Source organism: Natrix helvetica (assembly GCF_964273705.1).
Source record: "Natrix helvetica genome assembly, chromosome: 6".
NCBI lineage: Eukaryota > Metazoa > Chordata > Lepidosauria > Squamata > Natricidae > Natrix > Natrix helvetica.
In genome coordinates this window covers 42,258,820-42,281,438 of record NC_138553.1, presented here as the reverse complement: position 1 = coordinate 42,281,438, position 22,619 = coordinate 42,258,820, and the positions used below count along the sequence as shown (strand labels likewise).

At 41.8% G+C, this 22,619-nt stretch overlaps 1 protein-coding gene across 1 annotated transcript in view; it reads right to left on the bottom strand.

The window, feature by feature from the left end:
• Positions 1-1,903: 1,903 nt before the first annotated feature.
• The window catches only part of LIN7A (lin-7 homolog A, crumbs cell polarity complex component), a gene marked incomplete at its 5' end in the record, with an annotated part of 33,711 nt that continues 12,995 nt past the window's right edge, over positions 1,904-22,619 (bottom strand). Inside the window, 4 exons of the mRNA XM_081958456.1 lie at positions 1,904-2,281; positions 3,494-3,709; positions 10,976-11,185; positions 13,875-13,946. Of these exons, the coding sequence (XP_081814582.1) occupies positions 3,494-3,709; positions 10,976-11,185; positions 13,875-13,946 (498 nt within the window). The 3' untranslated portion in view covers positions 1,904-2,281. The remainder of the gene's footprint in view (positions 2,282-3,493; positions 3,710-10,975; positions 11,186-13,874; positions 13,947-22,619) is intronic.

Sequence of the window (22,619 nt, the reverse complement as noted above, 5' to 3'; positions counted from 1 at the left end):
AGTTTGCATTGAAGCAGAAGCATAATCATTCCTTCTTACTATCGGCATTTCTCCTTTACATATTCTTATGTAAGGGGAAGATGGATTATTACTTTAGGATAGTGCCTACTACCCATGAGTTGATAAGTAATCACTTTACAAGTAATTAATAATCTCCTTTTCATTCCACACCTCATCAGTTCAATTGACTAATCAACAAAACATTGTAACTTTAGGAAAAAGGAAAAAAACTTTAGGAAAATTATTCTTAACCCTGGTACACCCCAGGGTTGTGTGTTGAGTCCCTTACTCTATACTCTTTATGTGCATGACTGCATTTCCACTCATGCTAGTAATATTATTACTAAATTTGCAGATGATACAACAGTGGTGGGACAAATCTCTGGGGCGGGGGGATGAGTCTACCTATCGAGATGAGGTGAAACGCTTGCTTTCATGGTGTGGAGACAATAACTTGGTCTAAGCTTAGCTTATAGTGGACTACAGAAGGAATAGATAGACATCCAGCCCTTGCTTATCAATGGAGACCGAGTGGATCAAGTGGCCAGTTTAAGAGGACCTGACTTGGGGCGCTCACATTGCAGCACTGGTCAAGAGGGCACAGCAGAGATTATACTATCTGAGACTTCTCAGGAAACAACAACTGAATGAAAAACTGCTGGTGACCTTCTATCGCTGCACCATAGAGAGTATTTTAACTTACTGCATCTGTGTATGGATTGCCAATTGCACAGTGGCAGTTAGGACAGCACTCCGTAGGGTCAATGTCATTGCCCAGGGGATCATTGGTTGCTCTCTCCCCTTTTTGGAAGAGTTTTATAGTCCCCGCTGCCTTAAGAAAGTTCAAAACATTCTTAAAGATCCATCTCATCCTGGGCACCCTTTTTTTAACTATTACCATCTGGCAGATGGTACAGGATAATAAAAACAAGGACAAATAGGCTGAAAAACAGCTTCTCTCCTAGGGCAGTAATCATATTGAATTCTATGGTATAGTGCAATATTGGGATTTCAATTTCAATTAGATAGAAAGTAAAGGAGGTATGTTTGTGTTTTTATTTTTATAGTTATAATGTACACTGAAGAGGGCATTTAACTTCATTGTACCATGTGCAATGATAATAAAGTAAACTAAACTAAACTAAAAAGATAATTATGCAGAAGGAAATATGGAAAATTATGATAATTTGGATGCAACAACTCTATATGATTGTGAAGGAAACTATTATGCAAGATAATAACATGCAGATATGGAATACATTTCTCTATAATGCCTTGCTTTTCATGGGAATGTACAATCTGATGGGCTTTATATATATATATATTTCTATGGAATACATTTCTCTATAATGCCTTGCTTTTCATGGGAATGTACAATCTTATGGATATATATATATATATATATATATATATATATATATATATATACACACACACACACACACACACACACACACACACACACACACACACACACACACACACACACACACACACACACACACACATATATATATATATATATATATATATATATATATATATATATATATATATATATATTTGTTTTCGTAGATTTTCACGGGTGTAGGTATACTGGTTTTGTTGTATTCGGGTCTTTTCCCGTGTAAGGTTGAGATTGTCTTTGCAACGTTTTGCCAGGATCACACCTGCCATCTTCAAGCTGTGGGCTTAAAAACAGCTTGAAGATGGCAGGTGTGATCCTGCCGAAACGTTGCAAAGACAATCTCAACCTTACACAGGAAAAGACCCGAATACAACAAAACCAGCATATATATCTTTTCCCGTGTAAGGTTGAGATTGCAATGTATATATATATCACATATTTTAAAAGAAAGATTACAACTGCAAAAGGGCTACAAGCCCAGGATAGTCTTCATTCTTGATTGGGGCCCATCTTACACTGTTTTGGCAAATTCTCATTTGAGTTTCGTTGTAAAGAATACAGACTTGGGCCACAAAAACAATACATAATGAATGTAATTTTCAGAATATTGTCATCATGAGTTGTCATCATGAGAATCTTACCATACAAAAGAAGACTCAAATAAACTTTTCATCCTAGGACTTCAATTCTGGGAAAAATCACATGAAGAGTTGATTATGCTGCTGACTTCCCAAACTGTACTTATTGTAATTTTGCACAGTTTGCTGGTGAACACAGTTGCTGTTGCTCTTTATTGTAAAGTTGGAATACAAAACGCAGCTGTGCTATTAAGTTGTTACATTCTTAGTTTAGAAAGTCTTTCTTGACAGCCATCTATAATTAAACAACGAAAGTATGTAAACCATCAAAAGCATAAATGGACTGACATTCTCAATTGCTTTAATTTCTCATTATTATTATTTAAATGCATGTGTGAGCTTACCTTACCAAACCTCTGGCAGCACTGCAGTAGTAATTAGAGCAATTCTTTCTTTTTATTATTAATTTTAATATATCATATAGTTTGGTCTAGTGATTAAGGCATCACCCTAGAAACTAGCAGTTCTAGTCCCAGGTTAGGCATAAAAGCTAGCTGGCTAATTTTGAGCCAATCACTCTCTTTCAGACCAACTTATCTAACAGGTTTGATGTTGTGATGAAAATAGGATAAGGAAGAAATATTAGGTTTGTTTGCTGCCTTGAGTTGTTTACAAAAAATATAACAGTGTAATAAAAATGGTCATTACACATAAATGAAAATTGTGGTTTAATTTCTAAAAGTCCTTATAATTATAGTTGGGAATCTAAAAGCAAAACAGATATGCATAAAAATTAGCAATATCAGCTTAATTAATATTATAAACGATTAGAAAGTTTTTAAAAAAGCAATATAATGCCTGGCTTTATGTAATCATATGCAATTATGTTTTATTTCAATCAAGATTTGTTGGATTAAACTACATTGTCCTTGTCTATATACTAGGTGATAAATAATGCTTTTTTAATTACAATAATTGATTATAAAATAATGCTAAGACATTAGGGTTAACACAGTGCATGGAATCAGCTACTGCCTAATGTCAGATGATGCTTGTTTTCTTAGAATGCATAAGCAGCTAGTACAAGCCTTCCTATCAAGATGGAAATTATGAAATCATTGAACAATAACTTGAATTATATAATTGGCATGAGCTGCATGACAGAATGGACGCGGATAATATGATTTGTATCATTTTCACAATAATGTCATAATACACATGACATTATTTGCTCCACACTCCTTACAAAAGGGAGGGGATGGTTTTTGCGTGCACATGCCACTTGTGCAGACTGGTTCCCAATGGGCAGGGGACCGGGGTTTGTGGACCCCTGTTATACACACAGCAAAATAAACAATTAAGTCAGAAACAGATATTTTAGTGCCTGAATTATTTATTATTTAGGATGTTGGGAAATGGGGGAATATGTGTGTCTGTTAGTGAGGCAGATCAACATCTGGTGATTCAATTAAAGAAAGATTTAGTTGAAAATAAGACAAACACTCACCTATGACATATGATTCTGCTGTGCATTTTGCTGCTGCTGCTGCTGCTGTTGAATTAACAACTGTTGCTGTTGTCTGCGCCGTGCTGTCCTCAGTTTCTCAAAGCGAGCTTCCATCTCATCTAAAACTTTGGGAGTGTAACGCACCACCAACTTCACACTGTCCTTAGCAGCCTTCAGAAGTTCCACTGCTTTCTCATGATGTTCTCCTTCCACACTCTGGTTGTGGAATGTTTAAAAATAGCAAAAAGCAAGAGGCTTTCAGCTTTAGAACTATGGGTAAGAAAGAAAAAAACTCTACCAAGGGTGAACCTGGTCCCACTAGATCTCCCCGACTATAGCTTTGGAGTCTGTAGTTAGGCCTGTCCCCCCCCCCCCGTCTAACCTTTCAGATCCTAAGGAAGTAGCTACTCTAAAGTGTATCTTTATTACTCTCTTGCTAAGAGCCATGGTGGTGCAGTACTTAGAATGCAGTACTGCTGGTTAATTCTTTTCCAGTGGAAAAGGGGGGAAAATGGCAACGTCAGCTGAACTGGAACTGCATCATCAAAATCTTCTAAGTAGAAAAAATGTGTGATATATTTATATGCAGGATCCAATCTGAAATGGTCACCAGGACCAGAGGTTTTGTCTTCTAAGCTTTTGGACTCGTACTGGGAGCCCATCTTCAGGAAACTTCTCCCTAGCAGTGTGTATGCTAGGCTGTTCTGGGTGTGGTATTTATATGGTGCATGTTGTGTGTGGCTTTTTAGATATTAATTGAGGTGTTGACAGCTGGCTATTAAGTTGTTGCCTTTTATTTGCTTGTGCTGTCAATCTCTCACCTCCCAAGTACAGACTGGATCCTGCAACATTACCCTAGGACATGTATATTCACCTTCATTCATGATGTATTTATTTACCCTACTTATATGGCCTCCTCTCTAGCCAATAAAATCTAAATAACAAACAAAATAATAACAAAGAGTTTCATTACAGCAAAAGGTCAGCTAAAACTGCATTGAAGCTCAGTAAAACCACAAACATTAAACACTACTACTACTACTACTTCTACATTTCTGTTGGAAGTACTACTAAGGCACTTCCAGGTTGAAAGGATTAGCTGGTGACATCACTGTTGCCATGGGGATGCCCAAGGGGGCTCCTTTGCCATGGGGATGCCCAAGGAGGCTCCTTTCATGTCTCTGTTATTTTCCCTCTAACATGGTACCTATTTATCTACTTGCATTTGCGTGCTTTCGGACTGCTAGGTGGACAGGCAAATTAATGGATGTTCATTCTATCATGTGGTTCACTCCCGGATTTCAAACTGTGGAGCTGTCAACCTCTTAGTGGTTGTGACCCTCTGTGACCCTCAATTAAACAACACACACTCCTGCCAAAGTTCTCCCATTAACAACTTAATTCCAATGCTTGGGCCAGGCTTTCATAACTTTCCAAAAGGTTGGCAGAGTTGGGACTGTCCATTTTTCAGAGGTGACACTATTCCACAGGACCAGTGCCATAGAAAAGAAGGTGGAAAATGACAATGCTTTGCAATGGCACCGAGAACATGCTCATTCTGGGATAGGCATAAACCACTAGGAAGAGATGGTCCCAGCATAGCGAAGTGCAATGCTATGTAAAGCTTTAAAGGTGACAACCAGCACCTAGTACTGCATCTTTGAGCATCATATGGGTTTCTTTGTCTTTCAGAATGGAAATAGTGTAAAGACAGTTCAATTGTTAATTTGCGATATGTAACTTCAAAATGTTCGAAGCATTGGTATAGCAATATAGATACAAAAGCTCCATGTATGTAAATAAATAAAAACATGCAGCTGAAGCGTTGAGCTTGAAGCTGAAGCATCAAGCATTTATATCACCAAAGACTGGTCATGACCAAAGTCTTTAAGTTTGATGTTTCCTATCTATTATTGATGTTTCCTATCTATTACTTTGACACCCTGCTACAAATGAAACCCTGCCACAGCCATGGCTTGAAACCAACATTATAATCTACCCGAGGTCTGACCTTCTACGACTGCGAGGGTCCCCTCTCTCGCAGGCATGCCCCCCTGCCCTTGCCAGGGCCCACCTTGATGAAGGGTTTATTAACCCAGAGAGGTGGAGGAAGCGGGGGATTAGGGGTTTTTTAGTGAAATGCTTTTTAAAGGTTTTAAGGGGTTCCAGGGTGGGGGTAGGGTTGCACAGCCCAGGGGTGTGGATATAGCCAGGCGAACAGGTGGGGTCAGGAGGGAAGGGAGCGGAGCGGGGGAGGTGGGGGAAAACAGCATTCCTATAAGGGGCTCCGCAATAACGACGGTCGTAGGGAGGGGCGGGCGCGAGGACACTAGAAGAACGTGTAGTCGGTTGGGAGACAGTGGTTGCTGGACACGCCCAGTCACGTGCACCAACCCCCGCAGTCTAGGTGGACAGGATCGACAGAGCCTGGGCCTTAGGCTGATGCTGTGTAACGCGAGGTCCGTGGTTAACAAGGCCCCCCTCATCAGTGACTTGATCACAGAGGGGGAGCCGGACCTCGCAGGAATAACGGAAACCTGGTTGGGCCCGGAGGGGGGTCTGCCCCTCGGGGAAATGTGCCCTCCAGGTTACCGTGTATTCCACCAGCCACGGGCCCAGGGTAGGGGTGGTGGGGTAGCGGTAATTATCCGGGAGGATCTGGCGCCGAGAGAATTCACTGTGTCGCAGATATCCAGGTGTGAGTCTCTGGGCGTGAGATGGGGCCCAGGGAGACAGTTGGGCCTGTTGATAGTATACTTGGCTCCTCGCTATACATCACCGGCCCTGCCCGGACTCCTCGAGCGGATCGCTGAGATGGCGGTTGAGACCCCCAAGCTATTAGTGATGGGGGACTTCAACCTGCCGTCGATGGGAGAAGCATCCGAGGTAGCTCGGGAATTCATGGCTTCCATGACAGCCATGGATCTGACTCAAGTAATTCAGGACCCCACACACGAGGGAGGCCACACACTGGACCTTGTGTTTGTCTCCGACCAGTGGACGAGTGATCTGGGAATAGGGGATTTAGCCATCACGCCCCTGTCATGGTCAGATCACTCACTTCTCCAGCTGGACTTCCCTGGTGCTACCCCCCGCCGAGGGGAGGCGGAACCAGATTGTCCTAGATGGTTCCGCCCCAGGCGTCTGATGGAACCAGACAGGTTCCAGGCGGAGCTTGGGCCACCTCCTGCAGACCTGTCCCGCTCCCGGGCAGAGGACCTGGTAGCTGCATGGAATAATGCGGCTGCCGGGGCCTTAGACCGGGTTGCGCCTTTGCGGCCTCTCCGGTGGCAACGATCGACCCGGGCTCCCTGGTTTAACGGGGAGCTAAGGGCGATGAAACGCCACAGGAGACGCCTAGAGAGCAAGTGGAGATCCTCCTGCTCCGAATCTGACCGAACATAGGTAAGAGCCTACCTAAGGACCTACCTTGTGGCATTAAGAGTGGCCAAATGTCGATATTGTGCCACCCTTATTGCGTCCGCAGAGAACCGCCCTGCCGCCCTGTTTCGGGTGACTCGCTCCCTCCTGTCACAGGGGCAGCGGGATCCCCCTTTGCAGGGCAGGGCAGAGGAATTCGGGGAATACCTGAAGGATAAAATCGCTCAGATCCGGAGGGAATGGACCCCCTTCAGTGCTCCAGGGGGGGCGTCCGAGGCGAGTCTTGAGAGACCACACTGGGAGGAGTTTGACCCTGTGGTCACCGAAGATTTGGACAGGTTGTGCGGGCGACTGCGAGCCACCACATGTTTATTGGACCCGTGTCCCTCCTGGCTTGTACTGGCATCCTGGGAGGGCTCACGAGGCTGGCTACTGGGACTGGTGAACGCTTCATTGAGTGAGGGCCTTCTACCAGCCACCTTGAAAGAGGCGGTGGTGAGGCCCCTGCTCAAGAAGCCTTCTCTGGACCCAACGGAGCTAGCAAATTATCATCCTGTCTCCAACCTTCCTTTTTTAGCGAAGGTTGTTGAGAGTGTGGTGGCTCAGCAGTTCCTGCGTCACCTGGAGGAATCTGATTATCTAGACCCGCGCCAGTCCGGCTTCCGGCCCGGACACAGCATGGAAACGGCCTTGGTCGCGTTGGTGGATGATCTCTGGAGGGCAAAGGATAGGGGTTGCTCCTCTGTCCTTGTCCTATTAGACTTCTCGGCGGCTTTCGATACCATCGACCATGGTATCCTATTGCGCCGTCTGGAGGGGTTGGGGGTAGGAGGTACCGTGCTGCGGTGGTTCGGCTCCTACCTCTCCAGCCGGATGCAATGCGTGTTGGCAGGGGAGCAGAGGTCGACCCCGAGGCCCCTCACTTGTGGGGTGCCGCAGGGGTCGGTCCTCTCGCCTCTCCTGTTCAACACATATATGAAGCCGCTGGGCGAGATCATCCGTGGTTTTGGGGTGGGATACCATCTGTACGCTGACGACATGCAGCTGTACATTTCCACCCCAAACCACCCCAACGAGGCCGTCGAAGTGATGTCCCGGTGTCTGGAAGCCGTGCGGGTCTGGACGGGGGACAACAGGCTCAAGCTCAACCCCTCCAAGACAGAGTGGCTGTGGCTTCCGGCTTCCCGGTTCAACCAGTACATTCCATCTCTGGCCATCGGGGATGAGCAATTAGCCCCAGTGGAACGGACGCGCAATTTGGGCGTCCTCCTAGATGCCCGGCTGGCTATGGATGACCATGTGGCAGCCGTGGCGAGGGGGGCATTCCACCAGGTTCGCCTGGTGCGCCAATTGCGACCCCTTTTGGACCGGGATGCCCTGCGCACAGTCACTCACGCGCTGGTGACGTCCCGCCTGGACTACTGCAATGCTCTCTACATGGGGCTCCCCTTGAGGTGCGCCCGGAGATTGCAGTTGGTCCAGAATGCAGCCGCGCGGGCAATTATGGGGAGAACGAGATTCTCCCATATAACACCTCTCCTGCGCGAGCTGCACTGGCTTCCTGTGGCCTACCGGGTGCGCTTCAAGGTGTTAGTTACCATCTTTAAAGCGCTCCATGGCACAGGGCCTAGCTACCTGCGGGATTGCGTTCTGCCCCACACATCCCTGCAACCTATTCGCTCGCACAGGGAGGGACTTCTCCGGGTGCCGTCCTCCAGAGAGTGTCAGAGGGCGGCGCCCAGGAGTAGGGCCTTCTCTGTGGGCCCTACCCTTTGGAATGACCTCCCCCCAGACATTAGGACAACGACTGACCTCCGCTCCTTCCGCACGAAACTTAAGACCCACCTGTTCCGACTAGCCGTCCTGGCTTAATTTAGAGCTTCACCACCTCTTGGGCATTTTTAATTTTAATTTTTAACTTTAACTATCATTGGGGTTTTTAATTGTTTTAAATTATTGTAATTTATTTATTTATTGTTCCACCTCCTCCATATTGTATCGTTGTAACCGCTGCTGGTGTACGTCGCCCCGAGTCCCTTGGGGGAGAGGGGGCGACTAAGAAGTCAAAATAATAATAAATAAATAAATAATAAATTATTGATTATAAATATGATATATGATGTTTCCTATCTATTATTGATTATAAAATAATCAAGCAACGAATTTGCGAACACCTAGAAGCAAACAAAGTAATAGCCAAAAGTCAACATGGATTTGTCAAAAACAGATCATGCCCGACTAATTTTATTGCATTCTTTGATAATGTAACAAAATTAGTGGACCAGAGGAATGCCGTTGATATAGTTTACTTGGACTTCAGTAAGGCTTTTGATAAGGTAGACCATAACCTACTACTAAATAAAGTAGAAGAATGTGGGTTAGACAGCATCACCACCAGATGGATTTGTAACTGGCTGACCAACCGCACTCAACGTGTAGTCCTCAATGGAACTGCATCTACATGGAGGGAGGTATGCAGTAGAGTACCCCAAGGCTCTGTTTTAGGCCCAGTACTCTTCAATATCTTCATCAATGATTTGGATGAGGGAATAAATGGGGAACTCATCAAATTTGCAGATGACACCAAGCTGGCAGGAATAACCAACGCTCCAGAAGACAGGCTTAAGATACAGAAGGATCTTGACAAACTTGAACATTGGGCACTATCTAATAAAATGAAATTCAATGGTGAAAAGAGTAAGGTTCTACATTTAGGCAACAAAAACGGAATGCACAGGTACAGTATAGGTGGTACCGTGCTCAATAGTAATAACTGTGAGAGGGATCTTGGAGTTCTAGTGGACAACCATTTAAATATGAGCCAGCAGTGTGCAGCAGCTGCCAAAAAAGCCAACACAGTTCTAGGCTGCATCAACAGAGGGATAGAATCAAGATCACGTGAAGTGTTAATACCACTTTATAATGCCTTGGTAAGGCCACACTTGGAATACTGCATTCAGTTCTGGTCGCCACGATGTAAAAAAGATGTGGAGACTCTAGAAAGAGTGCAGAGAAGAGCAACAAAGATGATTAGGGGACTGGAGACTAAAACATATGAAGAACGGTTGCAGGAACTAGGTATGTCTAGCTTAAGAGAAAGAAGGACTAGGGGAGACATGATAGCAGTGTTCCAATATCTCAGGGGTTGCCACAAAGAAGAGGGAGTCAAACTATTCTCCAAGGCACCTGAGGGTAGAACAAGAAGCAATGGGTGGAAACTAATCAAGGAGAGAAGCAACTTAGAACTGAGGAGAAACTTCCTGACAGTTAGAACAATTAATCAGTGGAACAGCTTGCCTCCAGAAGTTGTGAATGCCCCAACATTGGAAGTCTTTAAGAAGATGTTGGATAGCCATCTGTCTGAAACGGTATAGGGTTTCCTGCCTAGGCAGGGGGTTGGACTAGAAGACCTCCCAAGGTCCCTTCCAACTCTACTATTGTATTGTATTGTATTGTATTGTATTGTATTGTATTGTATTGTATTGTATTGTATTGTATTGTATCTCTCAACATCAATGAATTGAGCCTGGGCGAGACTCAGACCATTTGAATTCCAGTACTTGCAAAATCTTTGTGCACAGACTTTGCTTGTTCAGGATCAATGCATTATTGTGAAAAGGGTAGGGGATGGAGGTATTTAATATTAATAACAGGGCCAATAGCCATGCTTCACTTTCTGTATACAAAACATTCTTCTTGTATACAAAGGATAAAGAAGATGACAGTCTCTGAATTTTGCTATGATACCTTCTGCATTGGAAATAAAAACTCATTTCAACTAAACCATAAATAAAATCATATATGAATATGTGCTAGTTTGGCAATTGCACTGTGGAACCTCCCTCTGGATTTCTTGTTGAACAATAGTCACTTGCAAACTCAAGATGTTACAGGGAAACTAAAGGTTTCTGAATGTGGTTACTTTGAAACAACAAATTTGTGTCCATTTATTCTTTTGTATGCACACTAGAACAACTACACCTGGGTTGCAAAATTCTGGATATTACAGAAGACAGCAAAAATACTGCAATAGTCATCCAGATTTTCCCCCCCAATCCGTAACAGTTTAAATAAGCAGAATCAAAAAAACCAGATACATACCACTCTATTAACAGAAAGCAGCTGGTCTCCCCGTTTGAGTCCTCCATGCTTCTCAGCTACTCCTCCAGGAATTATGCGAGAAATATAAATAGGAGAATTTTGTTCTTTCCCTCCCATTACGTTAAAGCCAAGGCCTTCATCCGTCTTTGGCAGTTCTACCACTCGAGGATGAGAATGCCCTTCACTAGCTGCAAAAGCAGCAACTGTTGCCTAGAAAAAAATATGCAATTTTTAAACATATTATGAACATGATTAGGAGCACTTCTGCTCATTTTTTTTTCAAATATGTATTCATAAGAACAATGCTTTAAAATTTGTTTTTTTTAATTGCTTCATCTAAAAAAAACCTAATAAAATGTAATATTGCTGTACCCAAGAGATCTGTGTACAGTTATATCCCAGTGGTATTATTCTGAGAATCAGAATGCTTAAATCTCAAGGTCTCTGTTCCATGTATAGTACGCTCAGGTGGAACTCCTGCATATGTGGCTATTCACAATTTTGTCAATCCAATTCTTATCACACAATGGCTCTATGTTCTAGAATACAAGAATTTTTTGAAAGGGAAACTCAGGAGTAAACATTAGATTATTTTTACCTGTAAGTAGCTTTTACAGGGAAATGGAAATAATTCTATGTTCTCTAGCAGGTGATTCCCAATTCAATCTAGACACTAATACTTGCATCATAAATTTCCTTTTCTGAAAAAGGAATGGTATGATTAGTATTGTATATACTCAAATTCTTATTGGCTATTTTGAACACATTTCCTTCCAATGTAAGTAGATTTCAAAAGATGCTTTTCTTCTTTCTGATTTTTTAAAACTTTTTATTGAAAACTTGGTTAAGCAGAATGATGAGATGCAAATCAAAGTAATTCTTAAGGCTGTAGAGGCATATGCATACTAGAGTCCTTTATATTGCAGTGGAACATGTAGCAGTATTATAAAGTTTAATTATCTTTTAAAGTATGAAAGCTTTGTACATATAGCCAATATAATGTTAAAGGTTTCTTAAATTTTAACAGTAGCTAATAGGATCAGTAGAAGCTCAACCTGAATAGGGGTTTTAATTTAATTTAATTCTAGGGAGGGGAGTACAATTTTTAAAAACAAATTTAAATTGTGAAAATAGCAACTTTTTATCATATCTGAACACTTATTTGGCTTATTGAAACATATAGCAGAATATACTCAATTAACTCTTTCATTGATTTAAACAGGAGAGAGATTATATACTGAACTATATGAAACTAGGCAGTAAAGTGTTAAAATAGGCTCTGATCCAATTTGAATAATTAATTGAATTTGATTTGATGATTTGAAAGTCAGATTGGTTCAGTTCAAATTTCTGTATTGAGCCGAATATGTTTTCAGGAGGAAAAAAAAAAAAGATAAGATGACATCAAATTTTATGATTTGGTTCAAATCAGGAACTCAGTTCAGAAAGTTCATTTGATTCTGAGAATTGATACAGTTGCCTTCAAATCACATGTGCATATAATCCCACGTAATGGTGGTTACTTTCAGCTGCATCATTTCCATGAGTCTTAAATCTCCTAGAGTAAAAGGACAGCTAAATTTCATTAGGATCACATTTAATGAATGGATTTTGATAGCATGAATGTACACTCTTAGTTACATATACAGTATATATTATCATGCAAAATTTGTCATCATGCATGCCAGACATAAACGCATAAGGAAAATGCAATGCAGACAGCCCAGAAATAACCAGGAAATACTGTAATATTGAAACATTGCTGTACAATCCTCCTGTTCCATATGAATAAGAAATGAGAATGGCAGAACTTCTTGAGAGTTTTAAGTATACCATACGATGACAATTTTTAACTTCACTATATTATGTGAAGTTAAACAATCTAAAAGCATCTTTCTAGACGCAAGTAAATTAAAATTTATGTATCTGTAGCATTTATACTGTATTAGGTCAAACTCAATTCCCTCTAGAATAAAAGAAATCTATCCAATAAGCAAAAGAAAGAATATTACTTAAATTAGCTTAATTACCTTCAATATATTTAATGTTATACTATATGGCTTCAATAATTTTCCTCCATAGCTTATCTCAATTTAAAATTAATATAATTCTATTGCTGGTTGTAGTATGAAAAGAAGAGTAACATTAATTATTCTGGCTTGCAAATAATGGCTGTTCTCTAGTAGTATGTATTAGAGTTACTATGGGTGAATTTTATACTCCCCCACCCCCTCACCCACACACAGAGAGCCTATTTGAAATTCATTTACGTTTTACCAATAGTAAACAGGGAAACTGTTTTCTTGAAGAAATACTAATTTTGTTACTAATTTTTATTTCTGTACAATGCAAACTAAATTTCAGATTTATTTCATCGAATAGTATTTCTTTTGATGCAGAGAGCTTGCACTCATTTATATGGACCTTAACAGCATTTTAACCTAAGATCAGATTTTTCAGGAGATTCTGCTGCTTTTCTGTTGAGGAAATACATGCTAAGCACTTCTGAAACTGGCAGCCTTATATTTTTGGCCATACTATATAAGTAGAATCCATTAGAGAAATTAGTCATAAGTGCTAATGGTCAGTATTTAATTGCAAGTAAGTAGAAGCTTTGATTGGAAAGTGGCTCCAATCCACTCCATCCCCTCACCCATCCCCAATACATCTCTTTGCCACATACAGCATTCTCTTTTCTTAAAACTACAGGAGTAGCACAAATGTTGAACTTGCCGGTATGATTGTTACCTGGGAAGTAGCACACTGGTTCTAGACTCTGGGCTGCCACTGATGTCTAAATGTTCTTATAGTGTACACACGAAAACCTGAAACATACACGCGCACAGTCAATTACTGGGCCATGTAGAGAATAGACCTCCTTAAACTACAAGTGTCTTACCTTGGCAGTAGCCCTGGCACGGAATTCGGGGCAGCCACTAACATTTATGGTTTCGTGCATGTATTGATATACCTGAAGGCATACAAGGAGAATGATGAAAAGAAAATTAATATTCTGTGCAATCTCCACAAGTCAAAACATTTTGTGCTTCTTTCAGCCAATCTTTAATGTCCTTGAAGTTTCTCACTGCATTGAACACACTTACCTTCAAGGACCTTTCTGTATCTTTTGCTAATAATTTATTTATTTGCCTGATTTCTACACTGCCTATGTCACCTAAGTCTGGGCAGTATTTTTCCTGTACTAGATGTCTACCCTTAAGATGTGGAAGAATTTCAATTTTCTAAATATTCAAATATTATTTAATTTAGGGAGGAAATACCTTCAAAATATCTGGATGAAAATTTCCCCCATGCAGAAATTTACAAATTCCTATGGCCCAACAGTAAAAATGAATCCGTGAATCCATAACAGCAACAGTGTTCAGTGCAGGATAATAAAGCAGTGCACAAATTATAACTTTATAGAACATAATTGGCTTTTGACAGAGCCCTAAAATTCACCAGCCAAAGAAAAGTGTAAAAGGGTGGCCCCAAAATGTTGAATCTAAACTGAAGATTCAGTGTCAAGTTTTCAATAAGAAGATATCATACAAATCTTTTTGCAAATAAATCTCTAAATATTTCTACCTTAAAATTCCTTCATTTCCAAATGTAATTTAGAGGGGAAAAACAAGGGGTGTTTTTGTTACTGCTAAGATATGACCTTTACCACTAGATTTATTCAAATCTAGTGTCTGCATATTTTTTGCTATTGTGTGACAAAGCAAAAGATCATGATGTTTCTATTTCTATAAGTTGAATTAAAGCATGCTGCAAACTATCATCTTTTAGCTGTAATCAAATGTTAAATAATTAATTCAGTCTTAGTATTCCTGATTTAATTTAATGTACCATAACTTAGTCATATGATACATTATGATTGTATATCTTCATTAACCTGAATGTGTGCTTCAAGTAAAACAACATGCTGGTGTTCAGATAATTAGGAAGCCATCAACTAATTTTCAAAACATTTTAAAGTCTGCTTTATTATTCCTCAGTGAAATAGAACAGTAGGTTTGTTTTAGTCCTATAAGAGAAAATGAGCCAGAGATTTCATACAGCAAACAGTGAGGACTGATACGGCAGAAACTGTTCTTGTCTCACCTCACTGTGCTGTACAGGTAATCCTCAACTTACAACAGTCCACTTTGTGACTGTTCGAAGTTATGGCACTGAAAAAAATGACTTTTGACCATTTTTCATACTTAGGACCGTTGCAGCATCCCCCCAGATATGCGATGTACATTTGGATGCTTGACAATTGGTTCATATTTATGACGGTTGTGGTGTCCAAGGGTCATGTGATTCCTTTTTCCAACCTTCCAACAAGCAAAATCAATGGGGAAGCCAGATTCACTTAACAACTGTGCTACTCACTTAACAACTGCAAATGATTCACTTAACAAATGTGACACAAAAAGTCATAAAATGGGACAAATCTCACTTAAAATGAATAGACACCATTGTATATTTTGCTTCAAGCCGCAAAATCTATCGAATCATCCTTAAATGTAAGCAAAGTGCCTATGGAGACTCTCAGTCATCCAAATCATGGTTTTGAACTGGAGAAGCTTCCTAGATGAGAAGTGAAACTTCTTCAAGGAAAACAAAGAAAGTCCAGTTGCCTATTGAAAAAGCACCTTTGGGATGACTAAGGCACTATTCATAGTGAAACAGCTAGTATGTACTCCTGTACTCAGATAGGCATACATGCTTTGGATCATTTTGAAAAGTTGTTGGAAGTTGAAGACCTCTTTGTAGCTTCTTCTACCCTTACACAAAAAGAGGACAGAAACACAGATTTGGTGTCCTGTCTATTGTTTTAAAGCATGTAAGTCATAACTAGAGCTCAACTGGAAATTAAAAATGATAGTTAAATATGTCTTCCCCACAAAAGGGGATATTTATATGTCTCTTTTCTTAGTGCAAGAATACAGAATGGAGGACGTAAGATTTTGTTATTTATCAATAATATCTTAAAAACAATGTCCCTGGTTTTGAGATATATTGATTGTGACAGTAATTTCTAACAAAAGAAAGACATCTTGGAACTGTGTCTTTCTGTGTGAAATAACTACTGGGTTATTGAATTTGGACTAAGAAAATATTCAATGCTGTGACAATCATGAAGTTCACTAATTAAACTAGGCAATTAACCAAATTATCACATTTTAAGCCCCATGATTTACATCTTGCTTTTAGTGTGTTTTAAAGTATGCTGATTTTGGACTATTGGTCTAATAAGCATATTAGGTATGCTGTCTTTAAATCTTGGAAGTTTCATTTTGCTCTTTATTAATTAATAGGATAAATAAATAGCCTTTATCTGCATACCAATTCTTTTGTTAGTGAATTATATTGGAAAGTTCAAAAGGTGAAGCAGGTACAACAATGCACCATTACTGTCCCGAGTATGAAAAAAATAGATATTTCTGAGTTGGATTCACTGTGTTTTTTCTAACAATTGTTATAATGAAGAGTGGAAATTGAACAACTTGCTTTGAGGCATACAGGCAAGGATGCATTAAAGTAAGGAAGTGCATAATTATTAAAGCTGTGAACCCTAGGAAAATTAAAGTGATTAATCATAGGCACTTTCATAAACTAATGAAACATTACATAATTTCTACAAAATAATGACGTAATTTCAAAGACCATAAAGCAAGTTAGTTTCTTAAAGGCTAACCTGGAGACTTTTTGTGATATATATGGGTAAGATATGCTCAAGCAGGAATCTGGCACACCAACAATCATTTATTATGGATAATGATATAAAGTAATGATTTTAACAATGATTTTAAAGTATTGAGTATGAGACTTAAATGAAATACTTCCTATAAGAGCAACATAATAAATAAACATAATGAAGAAAAAGAAAAGAATAAAGAACAAGAAAAATCTACAATATCTATATCAGGTTTTTTCCATTACTGGTTAGAAAAATGATAGTCCAATGAAGAACTTACACCTGGCTTGCTGAAGTTCTCCAATCCACTTCCTGATAACTCTAGCTAAAAAGGCCTCCTGCTTGAAACTCCCAAGTAGCCTACTAGAGTTAGTATGGTAGCAACATTGAAGGGCATTTCCAGTGAGCCAGAAATATTGGCAACTGACCATGCAGATATCTTTCAAAGATCTTAATAATAGATTTTATAACAGAAAGGGTGCTCTATATATTTGTGCAACAGTCAATGTTTCATGCATTCAAATATATTTGACCTCTGGCCAAAGGAGGATTTATGAATAATAGGACCATCTATAGGCTCTTGATATTCCACAGTTTAGTCAGAACATTGACAGTATAGATGTAGATGAACATTTTTAAGGGCATTGAACCATACAAACACATCTAATTCCTGGATGAAACCATTTTACCAAGTCCTTTGGTCCCTCAGATATTATTTTTTCTACCAGCCATCAGCTTTAATGGATAAATCACTCTCAGTTATTTTTCCATGAAAAATAAAGTATATAATTTCAAATCATCAACTTCCTTGAAACGTATCAAATCCATATTAGCTGGGATAGGATCATCATATCGAATTTAATATCCTGCTCTGCTCCTTCTGTGGTATTAGGGTTCAACATATACTAACAGCATTTCTACAATGTCCCAGTTACCCAAATGCAGCAGCGACTACAAATGTTAACATCTGATGGGACATCGATAAAATTCCTATGTTAGGAACTCAACCTCCTTGCCATCCAGTCCTAGCCTCCTGATACATGGACTAGCTCAATGAATAATGATGATAAACCCCCCTGTCTTCTACCATACAGACTACATAATACAAATCGAGGTTAACAATCTTCTCTAGAATTAAATCCTAAATAATGGGTGCATTATCGTCAACTGACCTAGCATTAAGAGAAGGACTGCTAGATTCAAGGACCAGCACTGCTATACCTAGAATTCCTTAGTTGTTCCTAAACTGTAATGTGAAAAGGGCAGGAAGCTAGCTTTGTTTGTTTTTTAAAACACCTTCAGACTTTGCTGCCCTTTTAGTTTCTGTGTCTTAGGATTTTTCTGGCTTGTTTTATCTACATTGCAATTGCTTTTCAATTTTATTTTAGGTACATTGCTTTGGAAATTTTTATCAAAATAAAAGCAAATAATTTTTGCTCAGTGGTAGACTGTTTCTTTATCCAAAAATCCCACCTGTCTTCTTTGAAAAGCTTTTACATGATGGCTGATGATTGGGAAGCAGCTCAGCTTGGACAGGGCTGCCAGAAAAAGTAACTAATAAAAAGCAAGAACAACCAAAGGATTGATTTACACAGATTCAGGGGGATCTCAAGTTCCCAAAAGCTGTGCTGGAATTGTGGCTTTTTTTTTGTATCTGAAAAAAGTAACATGTTTTATTCAGGATATTGATAGCAGTCACCCCTGGGAAGCAAACATCTGCATTGTTACAACAGATGTTGGAACAATTGGGAGCTATGCAGTTAAGCTACCTGTCATCTTGCTTCATGCAGTGGTTATGATGATGACTCATTAACAATCCCAGACTTGCGATGAACTCATGTAGCTCTTACAGTAGGATTGACATTTGTAATTACAGACCATATGATAGGAACATATGAAAAATGAGTAAGTTAATACTTTTTTTTCCTGAAGGAATTTATTACTGTGTGTCTATGGGTGTAGGTGTGGGTGTGAGTGTTTATGAATATTGACTTCATCTGAATTTAATTTCAATCCTTATATTTGGAGTTAAATATCCTGATGCACTGTTGTAGCTTAAGAAAGATTACAGTACATTCTAAAACAGGTATATACTTTGTTTAAAATAGCTCTCTTGGCAAGTCGGCGTGTAACATCTGTAAAAGAAACAACGTGTTTCCCCTACCACATTTTATGCTTTGCCATTTAGCTTTATGAGGGAGGATTAACCAAAAGTGACATGAAGGATGAACTATAATGGAGCATTTCACTTAAGAAATTACAGTATATAAGTACTGAACAGATACAAGGACGGCTGTCCCAGAACTTAATTTTAATTTAATTTAATTTAATTTAATGCTTCTAGACCGCCCCCTCTCCCGAAAGGGACTCGGGGCGGTGTACAGTTCATACAAAATATATCAGATACAATAAAATTAAGTATGTACAATTGACAGTTGACATGGAGGAGGTAAGAATGACATTAAAAGAACTGTACAAAGCAGATTAAAATAAGTTCAAACCCCTAAAAACAAATACAGTGAATTAAAAAACCCCTAAAATAACCAGATATAGTGCGTTTGCCAGGAGGGACAGTTGAATTATGCCAGGCCTGCTAATCGGAACAGGTGGGTCTTCAGTTTTTGCCGGAAGGAGCGGAGGTCAGAAGTGGTTCTAATGTCGGGGGGGAGGTCATTCCAGAGGGTTGGGCCCATCACAGAGAAGGCCCTACTCCTCGGTGTCGCCCGCCGGCATTGTCCAGTGGATGGCACCAGGAGAAGTCCCTCCCTGTGTGAGCGTATTGGCCGCAGGGATGTATGTGGGAGGATGCGATCCCGCAAGTAACTAGGTCCCGTGCCATGGAGCGCTTTAAAGATGGTAATCAGCACCTTGAAACGCACCCGGAAAACCACAGGTAGCCAATGCAGCTCGCGCAGGAGAGGTGTTACGTGGGAGTACCTCGTACTCCCCATCACAGCCCGCGCGGCTGCATTCTGAACTAACTGCAGTCTCCGGGCGCGTCCCAAGGGCAGCCCCATGTAGAGAGCGTTGCAGTAATCCAGGCGGGACGTCACCAGCGCATGAGTGACCGTGCGTAGGGCATCCCGGTCCAGTAGGGGGCGCAATTGGCGCACCAGGCGAACCTGGTGGAACGCCCCCCTTGCCACGGCCGCCACATGGTCATCCATTGACAGCCGGGCATCAAGGAGGACGCCCAAATTGCGCGCCCGTTCCACAGGGGGCAACTGCTCGCCCCCTATGGCCAGCGATGGAATCAGCTGGCTGAATCGAGGTGCCGGTAGCCACAGCCACTCAGTCTTGGAGGGGTTGAGTTTAAGTCTGTTGTCCTCCATCCAGACCCCGACGGCCTCCAAACACCGGGACATTACTTCGACAGCCTCGTTGGGGTGGTTTGGAGTTGAAATATACAGCTGAGTATCATCAGCGTAGAGGTGATACTCAACCCCAAAACCACGGATGATCTCACCCAGCGGCTTTACATATGTGTTGAACAGGAGAGGCGAGAGGACCGACCCCTGTGGCACCCCACAAGTGAGTGGCCTCGGGGTCGACCTCTGTCCCCCTGTCAACACACATTGCCTCCGGTCGGAGAGGTAGGAGCCGAACCACCGCAAAACGGTACCTCCGACTCCCATCCCCTCCAACCGGCGCAATAGGATACCATGGTCGATGGTATCAAAAGCCGCCGAGAGGTCTAATAGGACCAGGATAGAGGAGCAACCTCTATCTCTGGCCCTCCAGAGATCATCAACCAACGCGACCAAGGCTGTCTCTGTGCTGTGCCCAGGTCGGAAGCCGGACTGGCGTGAGTCTAGATACTCGGATTCGTCAAGGTGTCGTGGAAACTGCTGGGCCACCACATTCTCAACAACCTTCGCTAGAAACGGAAGGTTGGAGACTGGACGATAGTTAGCTAGCTCCATTGGGTCGGGTGAGGGCCTCTTAAGTAAGGGCCTCACCACCGCCTCTTTCAAGGCGGTTGGTAAGGATCCCTCACCCAATGAGGCATTCACCAGGCCCAGAAGCCAGCCTCGTGTCACCTCCCAAGATGCCAGTACCAACCAGGAGGGACACGGGTCCATTAAACATGTGGTGGGTCGCAGCCGTCCACGCAACCTATCTAAATCCTCGGGGGCAACAGAATCAAACTCCTCCCAGGATGGTCTCACAAGACTCGCTGTTGGCGGCTCGTCTGGTCCACTGAGTGGGGCCCATCCGCTCCGGATCTGAGCGACTTTGTCCTGCAGATATTCCCCAAATTCCTCTGCTCTGCCCTGTAAAGGTGCCCCCTGCGTCCCCTGTGACAAGAGGGAGCGGGTCACCCTAAACAGGGCAGCAGGGCGGTTATCCGCGGACGCAATAAGGGTGGCACAATATCTACGTTTGGCCGCCCTTAATGCCACCAGGTAGGTCCGCAAGTAGGATCTTACCTGTGTTCGATCAGATTCGGAGCGTGAGGACCTCCACCTGCTCTCTAGACGTCTCCTGTGACGCTTCATCACCCTCAGCTCCTCGGTATACCAAGGAGCCCGGGTGAGTCGCTGCCGCAGGAGAGGTCGCAAAGGCGCAATCCGGTCCAAGGCCCCAGCCGCCGCCCTATTCCAGGCGGCCGCTAGGTCCTCCGACCGAGCGCGGGTCAGGGCTACAGGTAATGGCCCAAGCTCCGTCTGGAACCTATCCGGCTCCATCAGGCGCTTGGGGCGGTACCAGCGTGGACCGTCTGGTCCCGCCTCCTCGCGGTGGGGGGTAGCGCCAGGGAAGTTAAGCCGGAGACATGAGTGATCTGACCATGACAGGGGTGTAACAGTAAAATCCCCTCTACCCAGATCACTCGTCCACTGCTCAGATACAAAGACAAGGTCCAATGTGTGGCCTCCTTCGTGTGTGGGGCCCTGAATTAACTGGGTCAGGCCCATGGCTGTCATGGAAGCCATGAACTCCCGAGCTACCTCAGATGCTGCTCCCGTCGACGGCAGGTTGAAATCTCCCATGACCATAAGCCTGGGGATCTCAACCGCCGTCTCCGAGATCAGCTCGAGGAGCTCGGGCAGGGCTGCTGATGTATAGCGAGGAGCCAAGTATACAATCAGCAAACCCAACTGCCTCCGTGGGCCCCATTTCACACCAAGGGACTCACACCCGGATATCTGAGGAACAGTGAACTCCCTCGGCTCTAGACCTTCCCGTATAACTACCGCCACCCCACCACCCTTGATTTAAAACTCCACTTTAGCCAATTCCTGTTCTCTCACAGGACATATCTATTATTCCATTCATCACAAAGTACTTGGACAAATATTAACAAGGCTAATATGGTCCATTATGTACAATACAGACCAATTCTTAACTAACATTATGGAACATGTTATCCAGTGAATGAGCTAGACTACTTTTTAAACAGGACAAGGAAGGGTAAAGAAGACTTGTTTATATAAAAACAATCAAATATATGAAGCTATGAGAATGACACCAATATATTTAAAATATAAAATTGTTGTGTCATTAATGATTAATAATGGTCAGCTGTGAAGCTGGCAAAAACAGAAAATAAAAATCATTTCAATTTCTGGAAAGATATTTAATCAATTGTAGGGTAATGTACCCAATCTTGAAGACCTGCCAAAGCAATTCTCCATCTCAGCTTATGCCTAGTATAATTAAGGAGTGACACTAAGTCAATTTCTTACAGTTTCCTCCCACCTCTGAACTCATGAACCTCTTCTTTAAGAGACCTGTTTCCTCTTTTAACAATCTTGCTGTCCCCTCTGTATTCCCAAGGACTGTTTGGAATTCCATCACAGCAAACATTATCATGTATTTGCATTTCTGAATGAGCAAATACACATTCTCATGATAATAACTTTTTTTTTGCAATTGTCCTATGGAGAACAGCTTCATTTACATGATGTAACACTACATTCTCGGGCGCTACATTTATGCCATGAGTGCCAACAA